General features: G+C 37.5%; 1 protein-coding gene across 4 annotated transcripts in view; it reads left to right on the top strand.

Moving 5' to 3' along the window:
* The first annotated feature begins 113 nt into the window (after positions 1-113).
* Positions 114-26,481, top strand: part of RB1CC1 (RB1 inducible coiled-coil 1) — an 83,989-nt gene continuing 57,621 nt past the window's right edge. For 2 of the 4 annotated variants that reach the window (XM_009289349.2, XM_009289351.2), the window contains exons 1-5: positions 114-337; positions 12,895-13,013; positions 15,003-15,130; positions 17,647-17,773; positions 18,077-18,247. In XM_009289349.2, coding sequence (XP_009287624.1) covers positions 15,060-15,130; positions 17,647-17,773; positions 18,077-18,247 — 369 coding nt within the window. In that variant the 5' untranslated portion in view covers positions 114-337; positions 12,895-13,013; positions 15,003-15,059. Of the gene's footprint in view, positions 338-2,145; positions 2,236-12,894; positions 13,014-15,002; positions 15,131-17,646; positions 17,774-18,076; positions 18,248-24,936; positions 24,992-26,481 lie in introns of those variants that run through there. The other 2 variants (XM_009289350.2, XM_009289352.1) reach the window with 2 other exon arrangements.

The following is a 26,481-nucleotide window of genomic DNA, read 5'->3' on the forward strand; positions in this document are numbered from 1 at the left end:
CCGGGGTGCTCCCTCCCTGCCCAGGGCTCCGCTGCCAGGGCGAGGGATTCGCGGTGAAGTTACTACAAGGAATGACTCAGCCTGGCTGCGCCTCCGTGCTCGCCGTCGGCAGCGGTCGGACGAGCGCCGTGCAGAAGCGTTGTGTTTACAAACGTTGGTCTGCCTTTCCCTCGGTTGTTTACGTGTTCCTCTTCCCGAGGAAGCATATGTCGTGTGCTGAATTTTCCCGTCGGTTTCTCGTTACTGCTTTCTAGTAGACTTTCAGGCTGTTTTCTTCATCTGTCCTGGGGTTTCCTTCTCGGTGTCTCCCAGAGTTCTGGCTGACAGTGATCCAGAGGTGGAAATGCTAATATGAGTACTGGGAAAAGTAAATGAACTGATCCTTGTAACACTCATGTTTCTTACTTAACTTCGTCTAGAGATGGAAAAAAAAAAAAAATCATTCCTGAACCTGAGATACTTGGAACCAACCCAGAAATGTTAGTTTAGTCCTCTTATAAGACATAGCTTTTTTTTTGTGTGTTATTTGTTTTTTGTCTGAAACTATTAAGTGGTACGTTCTGTCCATGAGCTGTTCCCCGTGGTTTGTATTTAAAGCTTTCACCTTTATTTCTTTATGGGAGAGAATGAGGACGTTGAATATTTTTTTCTGTCACTCAGGTAAATGTGCGTTAGAAGTAGTTCAATGCCATTGGCTTTATGGAAGAACGTACAATTCTGAAGTTGTTTGGTTGACTGCGTGGTAAAAGGTACCTTAATGGTGCCGGAGAAATAATGAGAATGGAAAAACATGCTTCTTGCAGCTGAAGTTCATACAGCTGGGAAGTACTGTGAGGAATACTAGACACTATAAATACTTCATAACAAAAAAGAAAATTTGTGTGCTATTATGGTGTATTTAAGTTGTGAACTTCAAGAATGTTTAATATCTAGTTCCTTGGGAAGTTTTTAGAAGATGAAGCACGTGAAGAAAGGACTTTACTGTTATCTAGTGTTTTAACAAACTATAGTGCCAAGAAGCGAATTTTAACAAGAAAGAAATTAGACGTTTAAATGTCATTAAGTTTAGTTTAAATGAAAGTGTGCAGCGGATATATTTGTACTTATTCTAAATGCTGTCTGGAACTCAAAATGGTTTTATTATGTTGGGAGTAGTAAAGGAAACAACTTACTGAAGGAACGTGAGGTAAGGGACTTCAGCTGTGCCAGTTATAGAGCTGGAAGTACAAATGGGATCTTCTGGGATAATGGATTAGTGTAAGATAGACCTAATTGCACTTTGGAAGTATGTTATTGTTGTACACTTTGTACAAGAGCTGTGGGTTTTGTAGATTTAAAAAAAAAAAAGGCAAACCTATCTTATGCTGTATTGTGTTGATCTAGCCTTGTGCTCAGCACAGATTTGGGTTAGTAGTCTCTGAGATCATATTCGAGGGGCTGGCTCTCTCCCCATGTCATGTTACCATATTTATAATTAGAAGTGTACGCAGCAGACTTGCACTCTGACAGGGGAAGAGGGCAAGGGTTATTTTGAGGTCTTGTGGTGTCTGTTTAAAACATTGTTTGTCCCTTGCATGTTGTCTGAACACAGCTAAGGTTACATAGTCTTGCAAAAATTAATGTGGAAAATACAATTTCTAAACTATTAGTACCTTTCTTAGAATTTCAGTTATTCTGGTTAAGTAGAGGGTGAGTACATTTCTTAGAATTTCAGTTATTCTGGTTAAGTAGGGGGTGAGTGTATGTGGTGGGGTAGGAGTAGCACATATCAATTTCTTCCTTTTGATAAGAGTGGCAGTTACAGTAGGATCGTTTGAAAGAATTTTTCTGTGTGTTATCCTGTAGGGTAGGTTGTTATCAGTGTGTTCTTAAGTCTTTATTTGGTTTTAAGCTAGCAGTTAGTTTCTGTGGAAGACTGGCTCAGAGTGGAGTGAGGGTCTTGAGGCTTTTATTGCCCATGTTGGGTTCATTCGCATATTGTGGTAAAGTGAAGCAAGTCAAAATGAAAAACAGCATACCCGGCTGTCACACGAGCTACTTCAGAGTCATTTGGACACTGTCCAAACAGTCATGCGTCTCCTTCTGCATATGCATATTGCTCAAGAAAGTCGTGCTTCTGATTTTGGTCCACAGCTCAATGACATTATGTGAGGAGTTTCTGAAGAAGGGGGAGAAAAAGAAATTTTTAATACCCTGCTACTTTCAAGGACTCTACTAATAGCATTCTCATGCAAGGTTGGTAAATCAGTATTATTGAGTAGTAAACACTTGATTACAAGATGCCAACTTACATAATAATGTTGTATTATACTGCAGGACCTGATTGAATGCACTGATACCAAGCAGGCAAAAAAAATACCACTAATATGTAAATTACTAATCTAATTGCTAGAATTACAAAGTGTGTGTTTTGTAGCTGATTTGTCAGAGTAATGATTTCAGTGTACAAGTTGAAAGATCCTTACGTGAATTCTTTGTCGTAAAAGCCTACAGCATTATTAATGGTGATAGAGAAATTGCTAACAATGATTTTTGTGAGCTAATTAGGATTTTGTGGTTACTGTGAAAGTCTGTCTATTTATGAGTTAATTCATATTGCAGATCCACTTTTAATTTAGTTTTGAGTTCAGTTGAAAGAGGAGTTGGAAGATGACATAGCCATGTATCAACTATTTCTGTCCCCATTCGTAAGAAGGGTTGGAAGTGGATATACTTTGGTGATGTGTTTTCTAATGGGATTTGAGCATAACTAAATTGTTAATAATACATAAATAATATCTAAATTGTTGGCACTTGTTGATAGAAATATCGAAACAAATCTATTGGTACAAAATGTTCATTCAGAGATTCAGATGGAGCTGACTACTGTTGGCTGACTCCTGTGGTCAGGAGAACCACCTGGGGTGTCAGGGCAATTCTTGCTTGTCTTCTGTCCATCTCCAGGTGTGTATTTTCCTTTTGTTGTTCAGGTTTGCAGTCCATGGTTCCAATAGAGTTCTGAGCTCAAACTACCAGCTCAAGCAACAGCTAGTGTAGCTTTTTACGTGCATACACGATGTTGACAGTTTCTTTTGGGAACAGATTTTGCAGCTGGGCCTGCTGCCTTTATCGCATCAAGGTGAAATGATTACAGTGTGCTATATATAAATCTCTAGTAGTTTCGGCATCTAGAAAATTAGCTGTTGTCGAATACGGTAGCCGGCTTTCTATGTGAAACGACTTGTTTAAGTGTTATATGAATTTCTCTGACCTGTATTGATTACACGTTGATTGAAAGTAAAATGTAAAACTGCTTCGTTGGCTAGTTGGGTTCCTTATGTCCTGTATCTGTCTTGCTGTGTAATGCCATAGGTCCAATAAGCAGACTGATGTGCGAATATTTGAGAACAGCTCTGCTTAAGGAATATTTTAATGGGTGTCTGACTTCAGACCTTTTCAGAACTTTTATTTTCTTGTTATGAAATAGCTCATATTTTCTTACCTCCTAAGACTTATTTTTGAAACAGTATTTTTGCTTTTTCAAGAGAGTAGGAAAGTTTTGGTGGTGGGGAAATAGTGTGTTCGGTATTTCAATTGTCTGTTCTTTTTATTTGGAGGGATTAGATGAGACTAACGTCTGTATGATAGAAACACAATACATCAATCTTCATTATTATTCTTGAAGGTATGTTTGAAAGGCCAGTATGCTGTTTTCAGTTTGAACAGATTGAAAGCAATGTGTATTTTAGAGGTAGAAAGCAGCATTGAAGAACTAAATTAAAGGGAAAGTTTTACTTCTATCATGGATTCAAAAACCAGACCGCTCTTAGCAAAGCTTAAATGTAAATTCAGTTAAGAATGGCACTTTGCTGAGATACGATTTCTGTGAACATTTGAGGTAGCTGCCCCTAAATTCCCAAATTTTATTTTGATTTAGTGCTCAGGTTCTCTTTTGTAACTGACTTACCTGCCACTTTTTTGTTTGATTGAGTATGTTCATGCTACATTCTGTAAAATATGCTCTTTTGTCTATTATGAATATTGTAGCTATGGCTGCAGCAATTTTTGCTCTTTATCATTTGAATGGTGGTGTTTTCCTGATATTGCAGGGACTCTAAATGTCAGTGGTTTATCTCAAATTTTATTTTGGGTTTGTTCATGCCAAGTAGCTGTGCTGGTATGTCAAAAGTGTGTATATTTGACTGTTATTTAGTGTAGTTGTGCCTAGGGTGGACAGTTCATACTGACAAAATGATGCTTTTATTTATACAGTTTTCCTTCCATCCTCCAGAGTGTGTATTTTTATTAAATTCTGATGAAATGGAGATTCTTATATAAGAATATATTGTGTAACTGGACTAGCAGCTCTCTTCTAATATATTATGCTTATGCTATATTGCAAGTATTCTGCTAGTAAACTCAAGATGACTTTTATGTCTATTGTAATCAAAAATATTCTTTACAAATACTTGTGTTGTCTGTCGATTGAAAGAGACTTGATTCAAACCCAGTGAATGCTGCTTTAAACAAAAAATGAAAATATGACTCAAAATTCTCAATTCTGTCTGAACGAAGAGAGGGGGTGTAATGTGTAAACTTTCCTTCACTTATGTTATGTGAAGACTCGGAGATAAAATACCTATAAATTTCAAAAAGCAGATGTAATATAACAACAATTTCACATGCATGTTATGGCTGCAAACAGCAGAACCAGGGTTCAATAAGGCAGGAGTACAGTTGTAGTATCTCAACAGTTGTGGGTTGTTGGTTTGGTGTTTTGTTTTTTTTTTTTGGTGAGGTTGTATAGTTCTTAAGTTGGTAATATTCCATAAAGGGACTTATTCATGCACTTTGTTAGTTGTTTTAAACTACCAAAGATTTGTCCCGGAAAGGTAAAGGGCTGTTGAAAATTACTAAACACCTTCTTGAGGCAAGATAAAATGTAATATTCTTCAAACCCATCCTGCAGCTTTTCTCATTTCTCAATACATTGCTGTTATCTTCTTTCAGATTGATGCCAATAGAGATCTGAAGGTGATTTGTAACTATGTAACATGCAAATAGAGTAGTAAGCTGATTTGCCAAAAATCTAGACGTGATTTTTGAAAGTGTATTCATAGGGAGGGTGGGGGTTATGTTGACTCTGCATGTCACTGATGGTCTTTTACTTGTCTGTTTCAAACACCACTGAAGAAGAAAAATGCTGATAAATAGGAGGAGGATCATAGGTGACATGTGAATTATAAGAAAAATTATAAGAATTATAAGAGAAATTATAAGAAATATAAGAGAAATTCCATCTTTAGATCATGAAAGTTCAAATGCAAAATTTATAAACATCCATATGAATAAGAAAAAATTGCAACAAGTTTGGAAGTTGCTAATAATTTAAACAGTTTACAAAGGTGGGTGGTGGATTTCCTTATTACTGGAAAACTTTAATGTTATTCTAAAAAAATGATTGCTTATGAATAGAAATTAATTAAGGAAGAACCTGTGACTTTTATGTAGGCAATCAGACTAAATCACAAGGATCTTTACTTGTCTTCCGTTTCATTATTGTCAATCTTTTACTTTCTTTTCTATCTGTAATGTTTTCATTCCTGTAAAATAAATGCCATTTAATCAGTCTTACGTTCTGTGCTTTCATCCTTTAAAGTAGGTCTGGCCGAGTTACCTTGTACTATCCACATAAAAGAGAGAAAAAAACTTGTAGCATTACGATGGTGTATCTGGAGAGGGGAGGGCAGGAGAAGTGGCCTCACAGTCTATATTTTGAGAAACTGTCCTCAGTTGCATCTGTAGTAATTGCCCATTTTTGAGTTATCTTAGCCTGCTCTTTAAGAGGATACTGTCATTTTTTTTAATAGGTTACCATTTATAAGAAGTTATCTATGTCACGGGCAGTTAGGAATGTGAATGATGCCTTCTGCAAATTCTCACTTGTCTTCTTGGATGATGGTGCTGACGTTCGGTACCCCCTGTATTCATCAGCCTCTTTCCAGCCTTAGTTGTAACAGTTTGTGGGGCTGTGTAGCGAACTGGATCATGGAACTGATTTGAGCTAGCAGTAACCTGGGGACGTATGCTGTTTCTAACTTGTTCCAGCAAAGTAATCCAGTTTACTCCATAGAAGTATGCAAAGTTGCACCACTGAAAGTTGGTGCAGGGAGAGGAGCAGAAGAACTTTGTGAGGAAAGGTATTCGTAAGTCTGGTGCTTTTACTATAACCAGTGTTTACGTGATTGTGGTCTTGGTTAACCAGAGAGAGAGTGTTGGTGAAAGAAGCATTGGTGCCAACTTGTCTGAGTTTGATGTAAGAAATAAAGGAATTTTTGTTGGCTGTTTCTTGCAGAATTGTTTGCAAACACAGGAAGATTTTACATGCTAATTATTTTTAAAGAGTATATGTCTACAGGGAGAACCTTCCCACCAGCATGGAGTCAGTCAGTAACTTGAATAAAAGCACTTGAAGCTCCACATACCCAAGAGCACCATTCTTTGCAGAGTGAATGTATTAATCTCTGTAATTGGAGGGAGACTTGTAGTCTACAAATGCTGTTGAAATGGCAAAATTATACATTTAAAAAAAAAAAAAAAGCTGACAAAACCTTCAGGTAACTTTGTCAAAGACCGAGTTGTAGACAGCTGTGGAAAGACTGTTTCCATCAATTAAAAACAAAAAAGAAAGAAAGAAAAAGGGTACTTCTACAGGCTGTGGGCTGTTTCCTAGCAATAAGAATGTCAGAAACCTTTGGTTTCTTTTCTGACTTGCACCTGTTAACTGAGGCACAGCAGTTTCACTTTCTGTCAGGTAAGAGATGTGGGGTTTTAAAAAATGTGGTAAAGTTGGGTGTGAGGGTTTTTTTTTTACTGTTGGAGGAGAAGAACTTTTGTCTGATCCATTATATGGATTGTGTTTTGGCAGCTCCTCAAATCGGTGAAAAGAGCAGTGTAAATAGATGCTAACCCTCAGATCTGAAATATACATATGGAATCATGACACAATGCCTAATAATGTGCTTGTTGCCTCATAAACATGTTTGAAACTATTGCTTTCCTAGAATTCGCAGAATTAAGTTGTGTCTGAACTTGTAAGAAGCTGCATTGTTTTGGGCCACACCAATTTCAAAGCTATTCTTTAATGCACAATGTTTTCTTACCTGCCCAGATGCAGTTGCTTTTGATCTCCTGCTGTTTCACCGTTGATGTTGTTGAGGATCTATGAAGGTATTGCTGCACCTACTTTGCTGAATGAGGAGCTTCCGTGTAATTCAGAGTTGCAAGAGCTACTCTGAATATGGTGGTCATATATAACTCTTAAGTTGGTGTTGTGTAAAATGATTAATCTTAAAGGGGGGGAGGGGGAAGCCTCTTATACTGTAAAATACTGTATACTGAATTACTGAGTTTTGAAATTCCTCTTTAGTGAATTGGGAAGTAGGGGCTTAGGCATGTTTCCTGGTTGCTCTGCAGAATTGCAGCTTCATTCCTGTGTTGAGTGGAAAAGACTTGCTTTACTGACCAGCCGCTGAGTTTGAGAGCTGCTAACACAGTGACTGTTGGAGATACTGTAATTAAGTAACCGCCTCTGTGCCTGATGCACATCTCAACACAGTATAAATAGAGCTCCAGATGGCACCTTACAGATGTCAGGGATTGACAGCCTTTCTTTAAGACTACAGTGTGGCTTGAACAGTTTATAGGCTTTGATATAAGGTGGTAATGGGAGATCAAATCTCTGCTTGGAGTAACATCTATCTCAGTGATTAGATGTGGTCTTCTGGTTAAATTTATTTTGGAGGAGCGGGGGATGAAATTATTCTCTGCAACTGGGTCAGGAGGAGCCCTACTATTTATTCATCACATAGCTTAGGATTTTTGTTTTTAAAAGTTTTACTTTAAGTTTTTTAAGTGCTTTTTAAAGCATGTTTCCTTTCAACACTGTTGTCCAGATAAGGGTATGCATTTGCATTGTGTTTTAGAAACGAAGCCATTTCTGTTGCTAAAAGCATTAGTAAAGAATGTGTGCCCTCATAATGAGGTCATTCTGTCTGTTCTGGTGGTGGTAGTAGTCTTCTGCAAAAGAAAGATATTTCTGTTTCAGTACATTGGTTGCAGTATTGAAGAAAGCTCCTTGAAGTCTGTTTTTAGAGATGATCTTACAACTAATGTGAAGGAAGGTGTTTGTTTCCTTAAATTCAGCTTCAGTCTCTATGTTTGTTTTCCTTTGATGCTAGGATTTATGTGCTATAAAATCCTTTGCTTCTGAGGTGAGGTGTGCAAGTTGGAGCAAGAGAGCGTTTTTTGAGAAGGGCACCTGAAAAAACACAGGAAATAGAGGTAGAAGTCAGGTTTGTAGAAGAAAACGAAATGAATTGGAAGGAACATTCTGTGCTAGTCTTGTACCTTTGTCTATTATAGAGTTGCCTAAGTCAAAGTGAAACAGGAAATCCCGCCCTAAAAGGAGAGGAGAGAAAGGTGAAAACACAGGAATTGCAGCATCTCAAAGGCAAGCCTTAAGATTTGCTGTATGGATATGAAGCACAGCTTAATAAGATGTTTATGCACCCCAAAGTTGGCTCTCCATCTCCAGAGGTAACAAAGGTATATTCTCCTTGAGGGGAGATGTTCTCCAGATAAGATATTCAGTGAATGAGGAATAGCACTTGAGTCTTCTAAGCATGTGACAGACTTGTCAGCCTTTGCTTCAGGTGAATTGACCTTTTGACAGGCAGGAATTCTGCAGTGATCTCCTGTGGGATGCCTGACCCTTGTAATCAGGGGTAACATTTATGACTCATATTGGATGTGCTATCCCTTACCTGCAGTATAGCCTCAGCTGGTCTGCAGTAAAAGAAGAGAAACTTCATTTATTAGCAGCATACAGATGATGTTCATACAGAGCTATGTGAATGTCTAATAATTAGCAACGTGGAACTGCAGGCTTCTGAGTGGACAGTGAGAGTCTTGCCCTGCTTAGGTAGTTAAGCTAGTTCTATCTGTCTGCTTTCAGAGTTGAACCCCTTCCAACCTGGAGATATACACAGGGGGGAAAGAGTTTGGGCCTCTTGGTCCTCTATGACCTGGGAGATGACGCATTGATAAGTATGGCACTTACTGTACAGATGTGAAGCAGTACTTCCCCAGGCACAAAAAGCAAGGTACGTTATGCTGCTGGTGTGTTGCTGTTGTAAAAGATGGAATTTTAAACCACTGGGTTTAAAGGAAAGCTATGGCTTTGGCATAGTTCAGTTTAAATTTCAGGGAGTTTAAGAAAAATGTATTAATAACTTCGTTTGCTTAAATTTAGTTTGTAATCCAGTTTATAGAGGAGGCATGGGAAATGAGATGTCAATCACATGTGCATGAACTTAAATATTGGGATATCGGAGAGGAAACTTAATGACTTTAAAGTGAAGTTGATAATACCCCTTTAAACCCAAACAGCATAAATGTTGATTTCTGTCTTTGTCTTGCCCTGAATGCCATATTTCAGTGTTTGAGTTTGTGAAGTTGGAAAGAATTGTACCGTGAAACGATGGAACAGTCAGAATTGGATAACGGAGCAGGGATTCTGCACTTAATGGCAGAAATGGATGGTTAATGTAGCCATAGGATTATTTGTGGAGTGCTGTGAAACCCATGATGCCTGTAGTGTAATTACAAAAAGGAAAGGTCTGTAAACAGACATTAATTTCCTTTTACAGATGTAACAATGAGTATGTTCTGAACTAAATAAGGTACATTTCAAAACTTCTAAACAACATGCATTGAAAGTGTTGATCAACACAGACTTCAGAAGTACTCAGTTGTTGAAGAGTTTACATTGCATAGGAAAAGCTTGCAGTACTTTAATGAAGCGAAGCAGATGTAGTAATTGCATTGCAATGTAAACACAATGTAGAGCAGTGAAATAAATGTTATAACCAGCATAATGTATTCATGGCTGGTTTTGGTGTTTTGTTAGGTAATGTAACAAAATATACATCTTCTGAATTAATTCTGGAAGCTTTTTCTACTTTGTGCTATTCTTACTTTCATTTTTGTCATCTTATTCCTTTTCTTATATTCATGTCTACCATCTTCTGTCTGCTCTGGCAGCTGCTACAGAAATTTCCTTTCCAGATTTTCAGCTATTTTTTTAATGGTGTTACTGATAATTCATGGCTGGGGGTTTTACAAGCTTCCATCCCATAATTTGAAGGATCTAGTTTATATGATAGCATGGATCTAATGCTGCAGGTCACACGGTTCAAACAAGTAATCTGGTTGGATTAGTCATTTTGTTACAGTTTGTCTGACTACATAGTTAGCAGCTCTGTCTTCAGTAGCTGTCAAATTTTGTAATTGTTCAACCTCTATTAATACTGATAATTCATGGCTGTTGATCATACAAGCTTCCATCCCATAATTTGAAGGATCTAGTTTATATGATAGCATGGATCTAATGCTGCAGGTCACACGGTTCAAACAAGTAATCTGGTTGGATTAGTCATTTTGTTACAGTTTGTCTGACTACATAGTTAGCAGCTCTGTCTTCAGTAGCTGTCAAATTTTGTAATTGTTCAACCTCTATTAAAACGAATTAAAATAATTTCGGGAACACTGAAAACTGAAGTAATGCTAGAAAGCTTGAAACTTGTAACACTATGTAACAGTGTAATGCTAAAAAAGCCTGAAATTCTCCTACTGGCCTGTTGAGGTAATACAAACAGAAAAATAAAATGTACGTGTTTATGGATATATTCTGTTGAAGCTTGATGGTGCCTGACTTTCACACCAAGCTTATGTTAAAAACTTGTGTTACTGCTGAATCATAATATTCTTGAACACTGGGAACAAACTGAAAGGCTAATTTGTGATATGTAGCTGACCTTGCTTGTAATAGTCTGCTGTAACCTGACCTTTGAAAGAAAAGAGACGTAGGCAGCTGTGACAGGTTTTCAGGCATCTCCCCCGTTAACTTATCTTGGACTTTGTTGGCCAGACTCAGCCAGATGTTGTCCAGAGATGCAAGACTAGGGAGAGCTCTCAGAATTCAGTTTCTTCCAGTGTTGTGAAAACAGGCAGCTGGAAAGAGTCACTCGACATAGTTCCTGCTGAAGGGAGGGCTGCAGCCTGCCTTTATTGGGCACCAGTAAATCTGCAGGAGAGCTTGGTGTTAAAGGCGCGTGTTCTCTGAAACCTTGCTTCACACGATTCCTCTGTTCCTGGAACTACTCACTGAAATTTGTGGCAACCTTGGGAGTGGGTGAATTCTACTTTTTTTTTTTCTTTCTTTAAATAGTAATCTAATAGTGAGACCATACAAATTTGTCCTGTCTGTGTGAGTGTAGTTCTGTTCCAACGTTTCAACAAACAATCCTGGGGGGTGGAAAAAACAACACTTGTTTTTTGACTTCTCTGTTTTGTCTGTGTGAGTGTAGTTCTGTTCCCCCAGGATTGTTTGTTGAAACGTTGGGTGGAAGAAACAACACTTGTTTTTTGACTTCTCTGTTCTTCTAATTCCTTTGCAACCATTAAGATTATAGTGTTGTGATCCTACTTTGTGGCAGAAGTGTTTCAGTAGTTTCTTGTTATTCATGTTAATATGCATTACCTTGATCTAAAGCAAGTATTCATAAATTTATTTTGCTCAAGTACAACTACTGACTGCTGATAGCTAAACTGGAAGAGGACACTTCAGTTACTGGTTTTCCAGTGGTGGTTCTTAAACACATTGCTTTTTTCCCTTTTATTGCACCTTTGCTTCTGACAAGGTGATGTGTGTGCATTTTGCATAGGAGGAAAGAGGGAGTGGAGAGGAGGGAGGAAGATAATAGCTTAAATAACAGCCTAACAAAGTGCTAACTGTTTCATGCACATAAAATACATGTAATAGTTGTGTATTTTTTTTCCTTTATCATAAGGTTTCAAATTTGGGAAGAAGTGTTTTTGATTTACTGTTAGTAGCATGAGTTGTATAAAATGATTTACACATTCTAATGGTTTTCATGCTTCAGCAAACCTATTTTTAGTAATGGATTATCACCCTTTATAGTGCCTGATCATCTTCTCGGAAAGCTTGCTAGGGCATTAACGTGATAGAAATAATGTTTGTTTTCAGTTTGGAGTTTGATTGTGCACTTGCCTGACTGCCCTGAGCCCAACTGCTCATCACTGCATTCCTTGCCAAGGGCTTCTTCTCCTTTGGCACTGCTACTTAAGTGACAACAGTTAAAATGAACTAGGGTAGTTCAAAGACCACCTTTGTTGATCTAGCTCATTTTTCAATTGTAGTTTAAACAGCAGTTCTGGGAGAGGAGGCCCCTGGCAAGGATGCCAGTGACAAGCAGCTGGGATGGTAACATCTTCAGTTTATTTAAAAAAAAAAAACAAACCCACAAACAAAAAAACCCGAAACACAAAACCCTAACAAATGTTTTTAAAGTAGGTGAATGGCTTAACAAACAAGGTTACCTTGTTTCAGGTAAGGAAGATGATGCTGATTCCCGAAGGAATCTGTTGGATACAGCTGCAGGATAAGGCTGTTCATTCAACAGCAGTAGCACGTGTGCCTTTTTACACTGGATTTTCTTAGATAAATTGCGTTTTGTTATGACTTTCTGTATTGCTCTTAGCATCATCATATCAGCATTCTGCACCAGTTCTGAAAAATACTTTCAGTTAATGGAAATACAAGCAGTTCTTTTCAGTGAACTAACTTATGGGCAAAAATATCCATGTATGTAGCAGTTTTGAGCAGACTTGTAACTGGATAGCATTGTTAATTAAAAAAATAAACAAAACCTACCACATAATCGTTCTTTCTGGTATTGACATACACTCATTTCTGGGTTAGATGCAATGATGACCATGAAATCCTGACATTTAATAATACCTGTAATTGCATTCCGTATCTTTTCTTTGCAGATCTTCTCTGGCTTTGAACAGCCATGCTACTCTGTTGCCAAAAATCAAGTAAAGCAAATGAGCGCATTTACTATCCTCTTGAATTTGAAGAAGGTGGTAGCTTCATATAGTGCCTGAAGGTAATTCTTTCTTTGCTTGAAGTTAAGTTTGAGACTGCTGATGCATGCGTGGCAGATGCTGTCATAAATATTTTTGATCTTGATAAAGTTTTTTCTTTCTGTGTTTTAAATAGTTAGCTTTAGTGTTAAGGTATGGAGGGGGAAATGTTTGATTAAAATTTCACTTTATGTACATGAGGTTTCCAGACAGATTCTCTCTTAAATATCACTTGAGCTTAGAAAGTAATGTTTATGTGAGAACTGGATACTGTACAAGCCTTTTACTCTGCTTAGGTGGAAGAGAGCTTTTTTTTTTGGTGGGTGCTCCACAGTGCTTGCTTTCAGCGTTGTATTATTTAACACATTTGTTTCTAATTCTACCTGGACCACAGTCACAAATATACCTTTTGTGAAAAGAAGTCTCGCTACACGTATAGACTGATTAATTCTGAAACCTAGGCCAAAGAATTTAGTAGTAAAACATTGCTAGCTTGTTCTTCGTGTTCAGCAGTTTTTATCTGTCTAAAACTTTGTTTATAGAGTATATTCTTCTTTTTCCAATATAAATTGGAACTGGTGCCACTGAGTACAGTACCGTTCAAGTGTAAGGACAACAAAACTCAATTCAGATCAAATTATTTAACTGGGGCTTTTTTATTTGTGGTTTGTTTCTGAAGCCTTGTTGTGAAAATGCATGTTTTGACTAGTTTATGTACTATTATTAATACTTGAAAAGTGTGTGGAAAGCCACCTTTTTGAAAGAAAGCTCTCTTGACTTTGCTGGACTTACTATACTGGTAAAACCTCTCCCCCTTCCCCATTTTAATGGTGTTTTTCGTTTTTTTTGCTATGGTTTGTCAATTTTTCACTGTGTAGGCAAAGAGATAAATGCAAATTCAGACTCACTTTAGAATAATACAATAAGCTGTATAGACCTTGTGTGTGTGTCCTGTTCATATTTCGGGGAAAGAGGGACTTCTTATACTTCCTGTGAAGTAATTTAATCTAAAAAGTCATTTTTATCATGGTATAAGAATATTGCTGAATGGCTAAAACTTTTACAGCTTAACTTTTCGTAAATCCTTCCACATCAAAAAAATTTCAGGTCATTAGTGACTGCAGCGCTAGTTGTACTTCTGCGGCAGCTTTGTTAGTGTGGAGGAAAATTATTCATAAACTTCCGAGTTCCTGTGGAGGAGAGGAGAAAAAGGCTCAGGAGCACGGAGTATTTCAGTGATAAAATCTCAGATTAAATCTCAATGTCTTACAAAGCAGTTCAATGTTTTTCTTCTGTTACGTACACTGGAAAAATGTGCTTATAGGCACTTATCCAGATGCTTGTAGGGCACAGGGCTGAAAATGTGTCTAATGTGTTGGACTGCACTGTCTGTCTCGATCACTTCATATTCGCTATTAGTGATGAAGAAAGTAGCTACAGATTTAGCTAGTGCTGAAAACAGGAAAGTATTTTTTTAAACTATTACTTAATTATGGAGAGATACAAAAAGAAAATCTACATAATCTTAGCTGCTATTTTTTTTTGCTAATGCTTCCATATGTCTGAGTGAAAAAAAACTATGGATAGGGATAGTAGTGAGCTGTAAGTTGAGGAATGAATACTTACAGCATAGATCATGCTGCTGTTTGTAAAATCTAGAAAAGATGTGTGGGAATAACTGTATCTGGGGCTTTAAAAATGCATTTCATAATTGAGAAAAGGCAGGTAATGATTGAGATGGTAGCCTCTGCAACTGAAAGCCATCTTTTCTTTTTTAAATTCTCCTCTGTGTGTACTTTCATATGTTCTCCTAACTATCTGCATGTGCGGAGGCTTACCTTGCCCACGCTTCTGGTCAGAGGAGCCTCTGTATGTTTAGTAAGGGATAAAGAACTGTGGAATATGAGAGCTGATGTATTCACCCACTATATATCTAAAAGTATTTTTTCAAAAGCATGTACATGTCTTTTTCGTAGCTTGTATGTGAAACTAACACTTGAATTTTTTTTCAGTTTCCAAATGATTTTAGCAGCGGAAGTTATAAACTTCAGAGACCTAAAGAAATCATCATGAAGCTATATGTATTTCTGGTCAACACTGGAACTACCCTTACCTTTGATACGGAACTTGCTGTACAAAAGTAAGAAAATAAATTAATTGTATATTGTTTGTTTTTTAAATTTAAAAAAAAGGGTGTATATACTTTTTGTATACTGAGTCCTGGAGAGATGATAGGTTTTTTCAGTATGCGCATGTAGTTATCTTCTAGGTTTTCATGTATTTGAATGAATTTTGGGTTGGGTTTTTTTATTATCATTTTCAATGCCTTGCAGGTGATTGTGTGCGTTTGAGGTCCCATGAAAGAGTGGAGAGGTTATTTACTTTCTGAGGCAGTGACAGAAGATGACCTGCTCTTAGCTGAGACTGGTGTTATGTTTGGTGCTCTTTGGAAAAACTGTCAGAATGACTTCTGATCTTCTGTGACCTTTTATTGGATGGCGTTTTTATTTAGGGTTCCTCTGTAAAAGGTTTATTTTTTACTGATTGGCATCATAGAAGAAATTCTGCAGGTTGTTCTTTCTCCTGTCAGTATATACTCATCCTGAAGAAAATGTGTGCTCTGTAATACTTTTAGATTGGATGCGAAAGAACTGGCATATAGGTTTATGTCTCATGTCCAGGATGGGTAAAAGTTGGTTCTGTCCTATGTTGTAAGGCTCCAAAATGTTTTACAGCATTTTATATGTAAAACATGAACTTCTGAATGCCCAACTGCCTGAAACATGAGCAGTGATACAGAATCACAGTTAAGTCCCAACAACTTTGCTGTTTGTATTTTTTCACTGCACATTAAAAGCATCTTGCAAATGTAAAGATGCTTTTAGAGAGGTCTAGATATACTGGATGTATTGTATCCTTTTTCCTTGTTCTTATGTGGGACTCTGATCCAATAAGTAAATCGTGTATAATACCATGATAGCCCATATACCTTAGAGTTAGCAAGAGCCAAGCTTACCTGCTGTCTTCATATTCTATCAGTGATGAATGAGTTGCAAGTAATTGTGCTTGAAAGACTTCTACCATGGATTTTGTGCTTAAATCCATTGTTTCCTTTCTCCTGAATTTCTGTTTGTAATTTTCATGACTCAACAAGTGAATTTGGATTTTGAAACTTGTTTGGGGCGGAAGGGCCCTAAGACTGTCTACGCTGATTGTTTTTGTGTGCTGGTCTGCAAAGCCCACTGATACTCACGGTATTATTGAGCATGAAATAGTGTTTCATCTCAGCCATTCTGGATCTACTGGGTCATTTGCAGATGTGTCAGCACCCCTGTATGCTGCCTGGTACATTGAGACATTCTATTCCTAAATCATGGTGAGTGAGGTACAGCATCTGAACGGCCAGACCAGGCACCTAATAGTCTGGTATGGGCTGACTTTTTGCTCAGTTGGATAGGTCTTTGAGAAAGAAGCTTTTCAACAGCTGAACCACACAAAATCCAAGACTCTTCAGCTGAAGAGTTCAACTTCTTATTCTGTGTATCTGTATATATAGACTTGTTCCTTCTAGCAAGACTAACTTTCTTGGGTTCTTTGCCTATCTCCTTGTACATGGACAGGCCAAGCTCTCTTCCCAAAGACCATGGAAACGATAGGTGAATATTTACTGTAACGCAGCTAGGGAGTACAAGCTTATGCTCATGAGATGTTTGTAGTGAATTCACAATGTCGTATTGACTCATGGTTATTTTAGATAATTGATCTTTATTTTTCAAGTATCGTATAGCCAGTAACATTGTTACGCTTCCTGCCAGTTATCAAAACCTTTGATGCTTATATTGATTATTCACTTGATACCCTGAAGCTTTTTAATACCTTTGCATAGGTACTACCCCAGCGTGTTATAGTTTGGGTCAGTTACTGTATCATATTAGTAAATTCTTGTTTAGTTTGCTGTTTGCCTGTGTCTTCAAGACAAAGTCTAGAACTGTCTAAAATAAGCAGTAACGTGAAGATGCCATCACCCAGAATTGAAGGTATGAGAATGGTGAATGAAAACAGGGATGGTTTATTGATCTACTGTTTCCACATTAAAAGTCTGTAATGTTTTTATATGAATTTGTTGCATATATATGGATTGTTTAATTTCCTATTATTGTTAAGTGCTGTACTGCACTTCATGTACAGTAAATCAGAGTTGATTACGTGAAATTGTGCTTATGTTATGGATAATGAAGTGTTAATACTCTCGGTGTCATCTTCTAGGGTTTTTCAGTAAGTCAGCTGTTTGTTCATAAAGTATATATTCAAAGAACATACACGACTTTTACAGTTATTATCCTAAATGCTTGATGTGACTTAATCCAGAATTTCAGCATGCTATCACATCTTCTTGGAAAAAGATTGCTGATAACTTACCAGTAACGCAGAGGCTGTCGTCTTTTAGCTGATAGCTTATTAGCTGGATATCCAGAATGCAACACATTACAGCACTTAAAAAACTTAGAAATATGTCATCATGCAGAATAAAAAGTAATCTTTAAAAATAGTTCTGCTTTGACAACAGACAAGTCACGTGTTTCTATTACAGGAATATGTAAAATTAGAGACACAAATATGTTGATAGTGTCATCTTCTCTTCCCATTTTTTTCCAGTGTGGCTGATCTGAAACATGCAATTCAAACAAAGTATAAGATTGCCATTCAGCACCAAGTGTTGGTTGTCAATGGAGGAGAGTGTATGGCACCAGATAGAAGAGTGTGTAGTTACAGTGCTGGAACAGTAAGTGCATACTGCATTCTTCGTCTAAACTGTCATTTATAGGGGAAGAAAAAGAATTACTAAGGGACTTTTAAGTATTTTTCTGTAGTGTACTGTTTGCTGGATTTCTTTGCTTTGAGAAACAGATGTTTTATGTATTTAGCTTATACATGTAGATTTTAACATGTTCTTAAGGCACATTACCCACAGGATGAAATAGTTGGTGATTGAACAGTATATTGCCTTTACTCAGTGTTTGGTTTCATTTTCTGAAGAGAAACAGCCTTTACTCAGTGTTTGGTTTCATTTTCTTTTTGAGTGTAGGATACCAACCCAATTTTTTTATTCAACAAAGAAATGATCTTGTGTGAACGTCCACCGGCTATCCCCAAAACCACGTTTTCAGCAGAGAATGAGATGGAATTGAAAGTAGAAGAATCTCTCATGATGCCTGCAGTGTTTCATACGGTAGCATCACGGACGCAACTTGCCGTGGTAAGTAAATTCTTACTGTACTTGCATACCAAAGGAAAATAACCTTTTTGTACGTCAGAGGGTAAGCTCGGTATAAATTATGAAATAGTTTGTTCGAAAGACAGTAAGAATGGTGTATTAGTGATGATGTATTCTTCAGAGCCTTTGTCTCGAAGTTTCAAGGTAGGTATTGAAATGTGCTTGCTTCTTCAGCATGTTCAAAGCTTCTTTCAAAAGCATATTGTAATACAGCTTTATGGATGCGTATGTTTACAGCATTTGCAAAATAAAAGCAATCTGGTTGCTTTGGACCCATGCCTTAATGCTCTGCCGTATTTTCAGTGTCTTCCTCAGTCTGCCTCAACCTGCAAACAGAAAAGGTTTTGTTACTTTGGAAACATTGTTAGCCCAAGTAGAAAATTAGCAGTATAATTCTTAAAAGCACCTTGCCAAGCTTCTGTTTCATCTTATATGTCTAAAAAACTGGTGAGGAATTGATAAAACTAAGCTTCCTTTTCCTAAAATTCAGGTCTCTTATTATTGAGTGCTGGCTTTTACTTGCAGAGAAAGCAAACTTGTCAGAATTCCAATTTGATTACTTCTGTATTATTTTGATAGGGGGAACTAGTTCCCTGTAACATGGTCAGCAAGATATCAAGTGTGCATGCAGTAAGAACAGCTGCGTGTTCAAGAGTGACACAGTGCCCTCAGTAGCTGGACTGATTGCTTTTCTTCATGTTAGGAAGTACTGCCCTCATTTTCCTTTTCAAGTTTTACATTTAAATGTGTTAAATATTTTTCACGTCTCTAAAGATTATTTAAACTTCCAATGGCTGGGAGTGGGGGAATGGTTATGTGTAGCACTTAGCACAGAATGAGTAGTAATATATGCTTTTAGCATGTTGTCTTGGTAATAAAGTTTCTTAGTTTCAGTGACAACTTTAACGCAGTCCAAAAGAATATTTAGCACTTGAAGTGGCTGTTTTTTAATACTGTACAGCTGAATTCAGAGAAAGTGCTAAGTGTTGCATATAGTACAGGGTTTTTTGGTTTTCCCCCTTGGCCTCCTGACCTGTCCGGAGGGGGAAGTTAGCCTGAATAATCTGACCTTGACATACTGTCTGAATTAAGGCAAGGGTTGAGTCCAGTAGACTCTCTTCCTCTCTCCACCACCTGTTGACAGTTACTGCTGACTTAGTAAATAGGACCTTGAGTTATTAGGGATCTGTGAATCATATGACTGTCATACGGCAGAGAGTGGATATCGATGTGAATTCAGCTAGGAGTGGGAGGTTTTCACTTGTGCTCCTTGAAGAGTGTGAGGATTCTGGTTTTAGCAGCTGAAAGGGCTTTAAAACCATTTTTTGTGAGGTGTTAAGAGGATCTTGTAAAAGTCAGCAAGACTGATATCTGTTAAATGCTTAACATTGATTTGATATGAAAGGGGGGCTGTAGTAATTAACTATGGTCTTCGTGTTTGTGCTTTACTTAAGGTAATGGCAGAGAAAGGTGGTGGTACCCGGTCTCATATTTCTCGTTGTTGATATTTTATTTTCTTTCTTCATCCCATCCCTGATTTTTGTGGTTTTGAAGATTCTTAATTTTGGTTTTGGTCTGGTGAAGTTAGTATACACTGATAGAACAGACTTAATTCCTGTTGAGTAAGCTTTTTATATTCCAGGAGTTTTATAAAACATACTCCTACTTAGACTTGAAAAGAATTGTTAGTGCTACCTTATCTTCCCCTTTGATTCTGAAGGATGTATTAATATGCAGAGCAAGCAAGTTTATTGCAGTGTTTCTGCTTTTAAATTAATTATTTAGATCTTTACTGGCTTGTTCTGGTGGCAAGTCTTCTGTAAGGGAAGCCTTATTTCAGAAATACTTTTAAAAGTCTCTGTGTGGAATACAGCTTTTATTGGCCAACTGGAGCTATAATATTTAGCTAGAGACTGAAAAGTTTATCTAGAGAGAGTGATCCTGAGCTGATTTGCAAGAAGAAAATAAATCTTTCCATACTTGATGGCACCTATTATTACGGGATGGGGGGAGGAATTCAGTATTTAAAGGTCTTTAAACATGGATCTAAGTAGAATGGAGGTTTTATTTTTAGCCTGCAGATTTATCTTGAAAAAGATTATTCTCTGTTCCCCACTTACTCTAGTTCTTCCCTGCTTGTAAAAGGGCTACAGTGATAGTAGAATCTTTTGTGAAAAACTTAGAAATTTATTTAAAGATTAAATAGGTAGTAATATTCTTAAATCTGATACACCTTTATACCCACAGTTAATTTTAACCAAGATTTTAAATCTTTCAAAACCATATGCTCTGTGTTAGGCTGTGAAAATGCACTGGGTACTTCTTTGGGAGGTCAGGGGAATGACAATACCATCGTGTATGGTAGAAGATTAGTAAATAGGCTATAATGACTTTAGAAGTACCAAGGTGTGAAAACTGTATAAAGGAGTATTGCAGTATTGTACTAAAGCAGTTTTTCATGATGCCTGCTTGAAGCATATTGAGCAGTAATTCAGAAGAAACCGAGGGAGGACTGGGAATGTGGTTAGAACATTAATCTTCTTCAAGGTTCACCGTAAGCCTCTTGGCTGGGAGGAAGAGGGAACATGTTTTATTAATCCTTCGCAAAATTGATTGAGATCTGGGGAGAGCTAGAAAGGCTCTGAACCTCTGTAGTTGAGATTGATGCATCCAAAGCCACACTGAGAATACTGTACGGGAGACTTCCAGCAAAATGGGCATGAAAAATCTGCCTTAAAATGATCCAAGCTTTCTGATCTCTCTAAAATTGAGAGACAGTACCTGCTTTACCAGAAAAGCAGTGGCAGTACTTGATGGAGAGTTTTTGCCTGTTGTAATTATTCAGGGTAATTTAATTAATTAATATTTGCTACTAATACATGATAAAAATGTTTTGTATTAGGAAAATAAAAGTTACAATCTAAATCATTGCTCATGATAGTCTTACCTATTCTTGTCAACAATAAGAAACAGTGATGTATAACTATGTAAAAGTAGGGGAGAATGTTTGATAGCTACCAGTTTCTATTTAATTTGGTATCTATTCTGCCCAGAGGATATGCGGTATGATTTTAAAATGAGGCTTGCTATGAAATTGTAAACAGCATAGGAAATAGTAAAAATTACTTAGAAGATGGCTGCTAACTTGTTGTGCAAGAGCTCTTGGTTATCTCTTGTACTTCATGCCCTACGTCTACTTTAGTAATAGGCAAGCTTGTTGTGTGGAAGATTATGAATATTTCAGGGTGTGAAGACTTTTATTTCTGTCTTGTTTCACGCTTATTTTAAGCCTGCCTGAAAACTGTTGCATTTAATCATGTTTTTCGGCATCTGTGACTTGAACTGTATACTACTTGGCAACTATGTTGTAGAACTGTAGAACTTGTTGAGGCAACCTGCAGTATCAATACAGGCTGCGGGATGAAGGGATTGAGAGCAGTCCTGCCGAGAAGGACTTGGGGGTACTGGTGGATGAAAAGCTGGACATGAGCCAGCAATGTGCGCTCGCAGCCCAGAAGGCCAACCGTATCCTGGGCCGCATCAAAAGAAGCGTGGCCAGCAGGTCGAGGGAGGGGATTCTGCCCCTCTGCTCTGGTGAGACCCCACCTGGAGTACTGCGTCCAGCTCTGGAGCCCTCAGCATAAGAAAGACATGGACCTGTTGGAGCGGGTCCAGAAGAGGGCCACAAAAATGATCGGGGGGATGGAACATCTCTCCTATGAAGAAAGGCTGAGAGAGTTGGGGCTGTTCAGCCTGAAGAGGAGAAGGCTTCGGGGAGACCTTATTGCAACCTATCAGTAAGGGGGGTAGATTTAGGCTAGATAGAAGGAAGAAATGTTTTATGCTGTGGGTGATGAAGCACTGGCACAGGTTGCCCAGGGAGGTGGTGGATGCCCCATCCCTGGAAACATTCCAGGTCAGGCTGGACGGGGCTCTGAGCAACCTGATCTAGTTGAAGATGTCCCTGCTTATTGCAGGGGGTTGGACTAGATGACCTTTAGAGGTCCCTTCCAACCCAAACTATTCTATCATTCTGACTGTATGAAAGGTGGGGTTTTTACCTTACCTTATTTGTACTGTGGAGAAAGGTGGACAGATATTTCTGATTCACTTTTTCTGATCCATACGTTGTATACACTGGTATATGGCCTTTAACTTTTTTTTCCACAATAACAAGTAGTTCTAGATTCTCCTTTAACAAGTATTTTTATTAATCCATGCCTTTATTTCCTCCTCCATTGTTTTCTGCCTGTCTAAAACTAGCCATTATTGATTTAAATTCTGCTTTTGCTTTCTGCATTTTTTTGCCATACTTTTCAGATATCTTTAGTTACTATTCAGGTAAAAACAAAAGTCATCTTTTAGTTCACAGTGGAGTCCCTGGCATTCTTACAGCCTTTCGTCCATGTATGTATAGGGTATAAGTATATGTAAAAGCAGACATTATTATTTTTTTTTTCCAATTGAAACTGATTTTATTAACGTATACATAGCCTTTTTTAGATTTTAATGCGTCCTAACCAAAAATCATTCCTGTGAGAAACTTATTATCTCCTGTTCGGTTTTCCACTGTACTGTGATTATCATATCAAGATACGTTAATTTTTTCTTTCTTTTTGCTTTCATGATTTTAACATTATACAGATTTTCTTAAGTTCCTGTTGATTACACGAGATCTCATTATGTAGAATTCACAGTATAAAGATTCGGTAGCTTGAAAGAAGCTATGTCTGTTACCTTAACTTGTTCCTTTACCAATTAAACTGAAATTCTTGCCATAGGTTTTGTCACATGTGCAATATCTCTGTCTTATAAACTTTTTCTGTCAGATCCTTTTTGCTGAGTGTTTGTTGCATCTACTGTCTGGCTTTTAAATCTCAGTTAAAGCAACTTTCTAAGCCTATTTTCATTTTATGTCCCAGAATCCTGGTCTCCTTTTGACTAAAAACTTACCTTTGAAATGTCTGTTCCTGAAGGGTTACAGCTAGCCTGGTTTCCCACCTTTCTTCCAGTTCAGCAGTTTTGGCCTTGAGCTGCAGTATGTGGACAATTAGGTGCACAGAGTGTTTGCAAAAAGTTAACGTACACACCAGCTTAGGAGGAGACAAGCTGTTCTCTACACAGCACATTGTGCAATAAACTATATTATGTGAATTTTGTCTAATCTTGTGGTCTTTTAACACTACTGCTTAAATAATTTCCGGTAGCTTAGCTTTTAGAAAAGGATTTTTTTTTTTTTTTTTTTTAAGTGATCTAACTGAAGTTCCTATGTTATTTATGCCAGAAGAAGGATATTGGAAACTTCAACTTTTTGTTAGTGGATATGTTTCACATTTCATGTGATACTGTTGCTGTCATCATCAAACTGTCAATTGCGGTTGGTTTTTCTTTAAGAAATGGGAACAGGGGTGAGAAACTGTGTGGTTATTTCATTTGGTTGCCTAAAACCATGGCTGTAGTTATAGTACCTAGATCACTCTTGGTTTAGTTCCAAACACTTTGTAATACTTAAGCCAAGAAGTTTAGTCATGCTTCCTGAAAGCTGTGTATCTACTATTTAGAGAAATGCTCTTTTACTTCTACTAGAAAGCTGTTTTGAGACACTCTGAAAAAGAGTTACTTTAAAATTTTAATGTTCTTTAAGGCATTGTAATGTTTGTAACAATTGTGTAGCTAAATTAATACTATTCTTTTTTTTTTTTTGCTAAATTATTAGTCTAATAGCCAGACATGCTTCTGGCTCCTCTACAGAAGTCCAGAGTTCTTTGTAACTTGGATTAGCAATCAGTCTCAATCTTTTAAAGTAATTGAGCTGGGTGGGGTTAAAACGGAGTAGGTTTTAGTTTACCCTAAGGTGTACTAGAAGATACAGCATTTGTTTTGGTTGGCCTTTGTAACCAGAACTGTTAGATCAAGCTTTTAGAAAATTCACCAGAGGAAAAAGACTTGGGTGGCTTGGAATCAAGCTAGTAGAAGTTACCACTTACCTTGTACCATGGTTTGATTCCCTGGCTGTGGTGCTTTATGTCAGCTTCTCAATATTTTTTATTTTGGTGGTAAATTCTGTCATTTGACTTCTCCTAGCCTGCTTTTAATGTCAGAGCCAAGAGCTGGTGAAAAACAGTACCGAAGAAAAAGCCATTAAGCTACAACCTACAGAATAACTTGTTCTGTATTATGCTGATGAAATAAATACTTTATGAGTATGTAATAAGTCCTGAACTGTGTGGACGAATGTCCAAAGGATGCAGTCACCAAAAATGACCAATATTAAAGGAGAATGGAATAATCAGATGTCTAATGAAAGGAGAGAAATTGCCTTGAAATATCAGTCTCCCTCACAGTGACATTAACTGTTCCAATTACAGGTTTTAAAAGCTGAAATCTTGAAATGGTTAATCTAGTAGCTTTACTGAGTTGGAGGTGCATGAATTAGGGATAATGGTCTTGGTTACTGATTTTGGTAAGCAAGATAACGGTTACCTTTTGTGGAAGCGTTTACCTGCTGTTATAGTGTATAGGCATGTGTAATTTCAGTTTCAAGTATCTTTTTTGTTGGCCTGAGGTTGATTTTTTTTTAGGGTGACTGAAACCTATAAGGAGTCCTTTTTAACAGGATTTCAGACATATGGCAATAGAGGACTTTGGTGACTTGTTTCCTTTTACCACAGGGTTGTAGAGAATGGAAAGAACCCTGCATTTCCTGAGAACTTTTGTTCTTTAGAGGTAAGTCCAAAGACCACTTAAGACAAACAGACCTTCCCTGGATTTTTTTCATTCAGAAGAGCAGAATTGCGACAGTAGGATGCAAAGATGAAGTCTTGAAATTGATGGGAAACGCTTTACCAGTTAATTTCTGTTTTAGATAAAACGTACTTTGTTGCTTCTACTGATTTTGGTTGAAATCTACTAAATGGAAGTAACTATCATCAGAAGAATCACCTAAATTTAAGTTACAGTGAATGAAGGAAATAATTCAAGTAAACATTCTGATAAAGCACCCAGCCAAAGATAAAAATCTTTCTGGTGGGCCTGTGAATTTCTTGACAAATTAGGAAGTCAAGATGCCTTTATTTACTCTTCAACATAACAGCATGTTGAGATTAGCCTGGGTTTGTCTAGTCTTGTACTGGTAGCAGTGCTTCTTGAGGTCCACATTCCAGTGGTATGGTGAAGCTGTCAGTGTTCTAAGTATGCTGGTATAGCTGAGTAAGATGGATGTAGCTCTACGAGGCAACTGAAGTTAATTTTTATGCTTTGTGAACCATTGGGTGTCTGCCAATTACCCTTGAGTGGATCCGTGAAAAATCAATCACAAAAGCAAGCCTGTTGTTAGGCAGGCTTCATTTTCTGTGCTGGAGCTGGCAACTTTACTGAGAAGTGTTAAAACATATGTTGGATTGCAGGCCTTTATTTAGATGCCTGACATAATTCATTTTTTAGGCTTTATTCATTTAGCAGAGAGCTGCTTAATTCTTTTCTGCATACAGACGTACTGATTATGTGAAATAGATCGGTCTTGATCCTTCTAAAGTAGCCTGAGGAGGTCTCCCCAGAAATGTTGTCTGTGGAGATGGTAGGAAGAGCAAGCCAAAACACTTGAAGATGTATTTTGGTAGTGATGGAATGATAAGAAAGATACATCTGTGTAGTTTCTAATTTCTTAACTACTTTTAAGCTACATAGATACTCCAAAGGAAGCAAAAAGCTTCACCACTTCATTTTCTTGCTGCACACCTTCACGTTTTGAAAGCAGGGTTATAGGATTGACTGAAACAGTGTCTTCTTGACCCCTCCATGCAGCATTAAAAAATAAAATAATGGTTTAACATGGTGTTCTTGTTCCCTGCACTGGTATCTGCTTAGTGTCGTCTAAGACTGAAACAGTTCTGATAGGTGGAAAAATAGTTACTCCGTGTGGTTTGAACTTTATTAGAACCATCTACTTGGACCCCCTGAATTCAGAGTAATATTCTTTACTATTTGAACGTAATGAGCTTATTTCATGATATTGCCTAAGAAACCAGCATCAAAAGCAGTACTAGGTTCCTGCAGACTCGAATTGCATTCAGGTTCATCCATGCAGACAGAACTCTACTGCTTGCCCCCCACCACTCAGAGAGAATGTCTTTGGCACTTGGGATACACAAGTAAAAATAAGTTTGGGAGGATGATAATATGGAATGCTGTTGTAATATCTTGTATATGTGCCCTGA

The sequence above is a fragment of the Aptenodytes forsteri genome, unplaced genomic scaffold, assembly GCF_000699145.1.
Source record: "Aptenodytes forsteri isolate BGI_AS27 unplaced genomic scaffold, ASM69914v1 Scaffold139, whole genome shotgun sequence".
In the NCBI taxonomy this organism is placed as follows: domain Eukaryota; kingdom Metazoa; phylum Chordata; class Aves; order Sphenisciformes; family Spheniscidae; genus Aptenodytes; species Aptenodytes forsteri.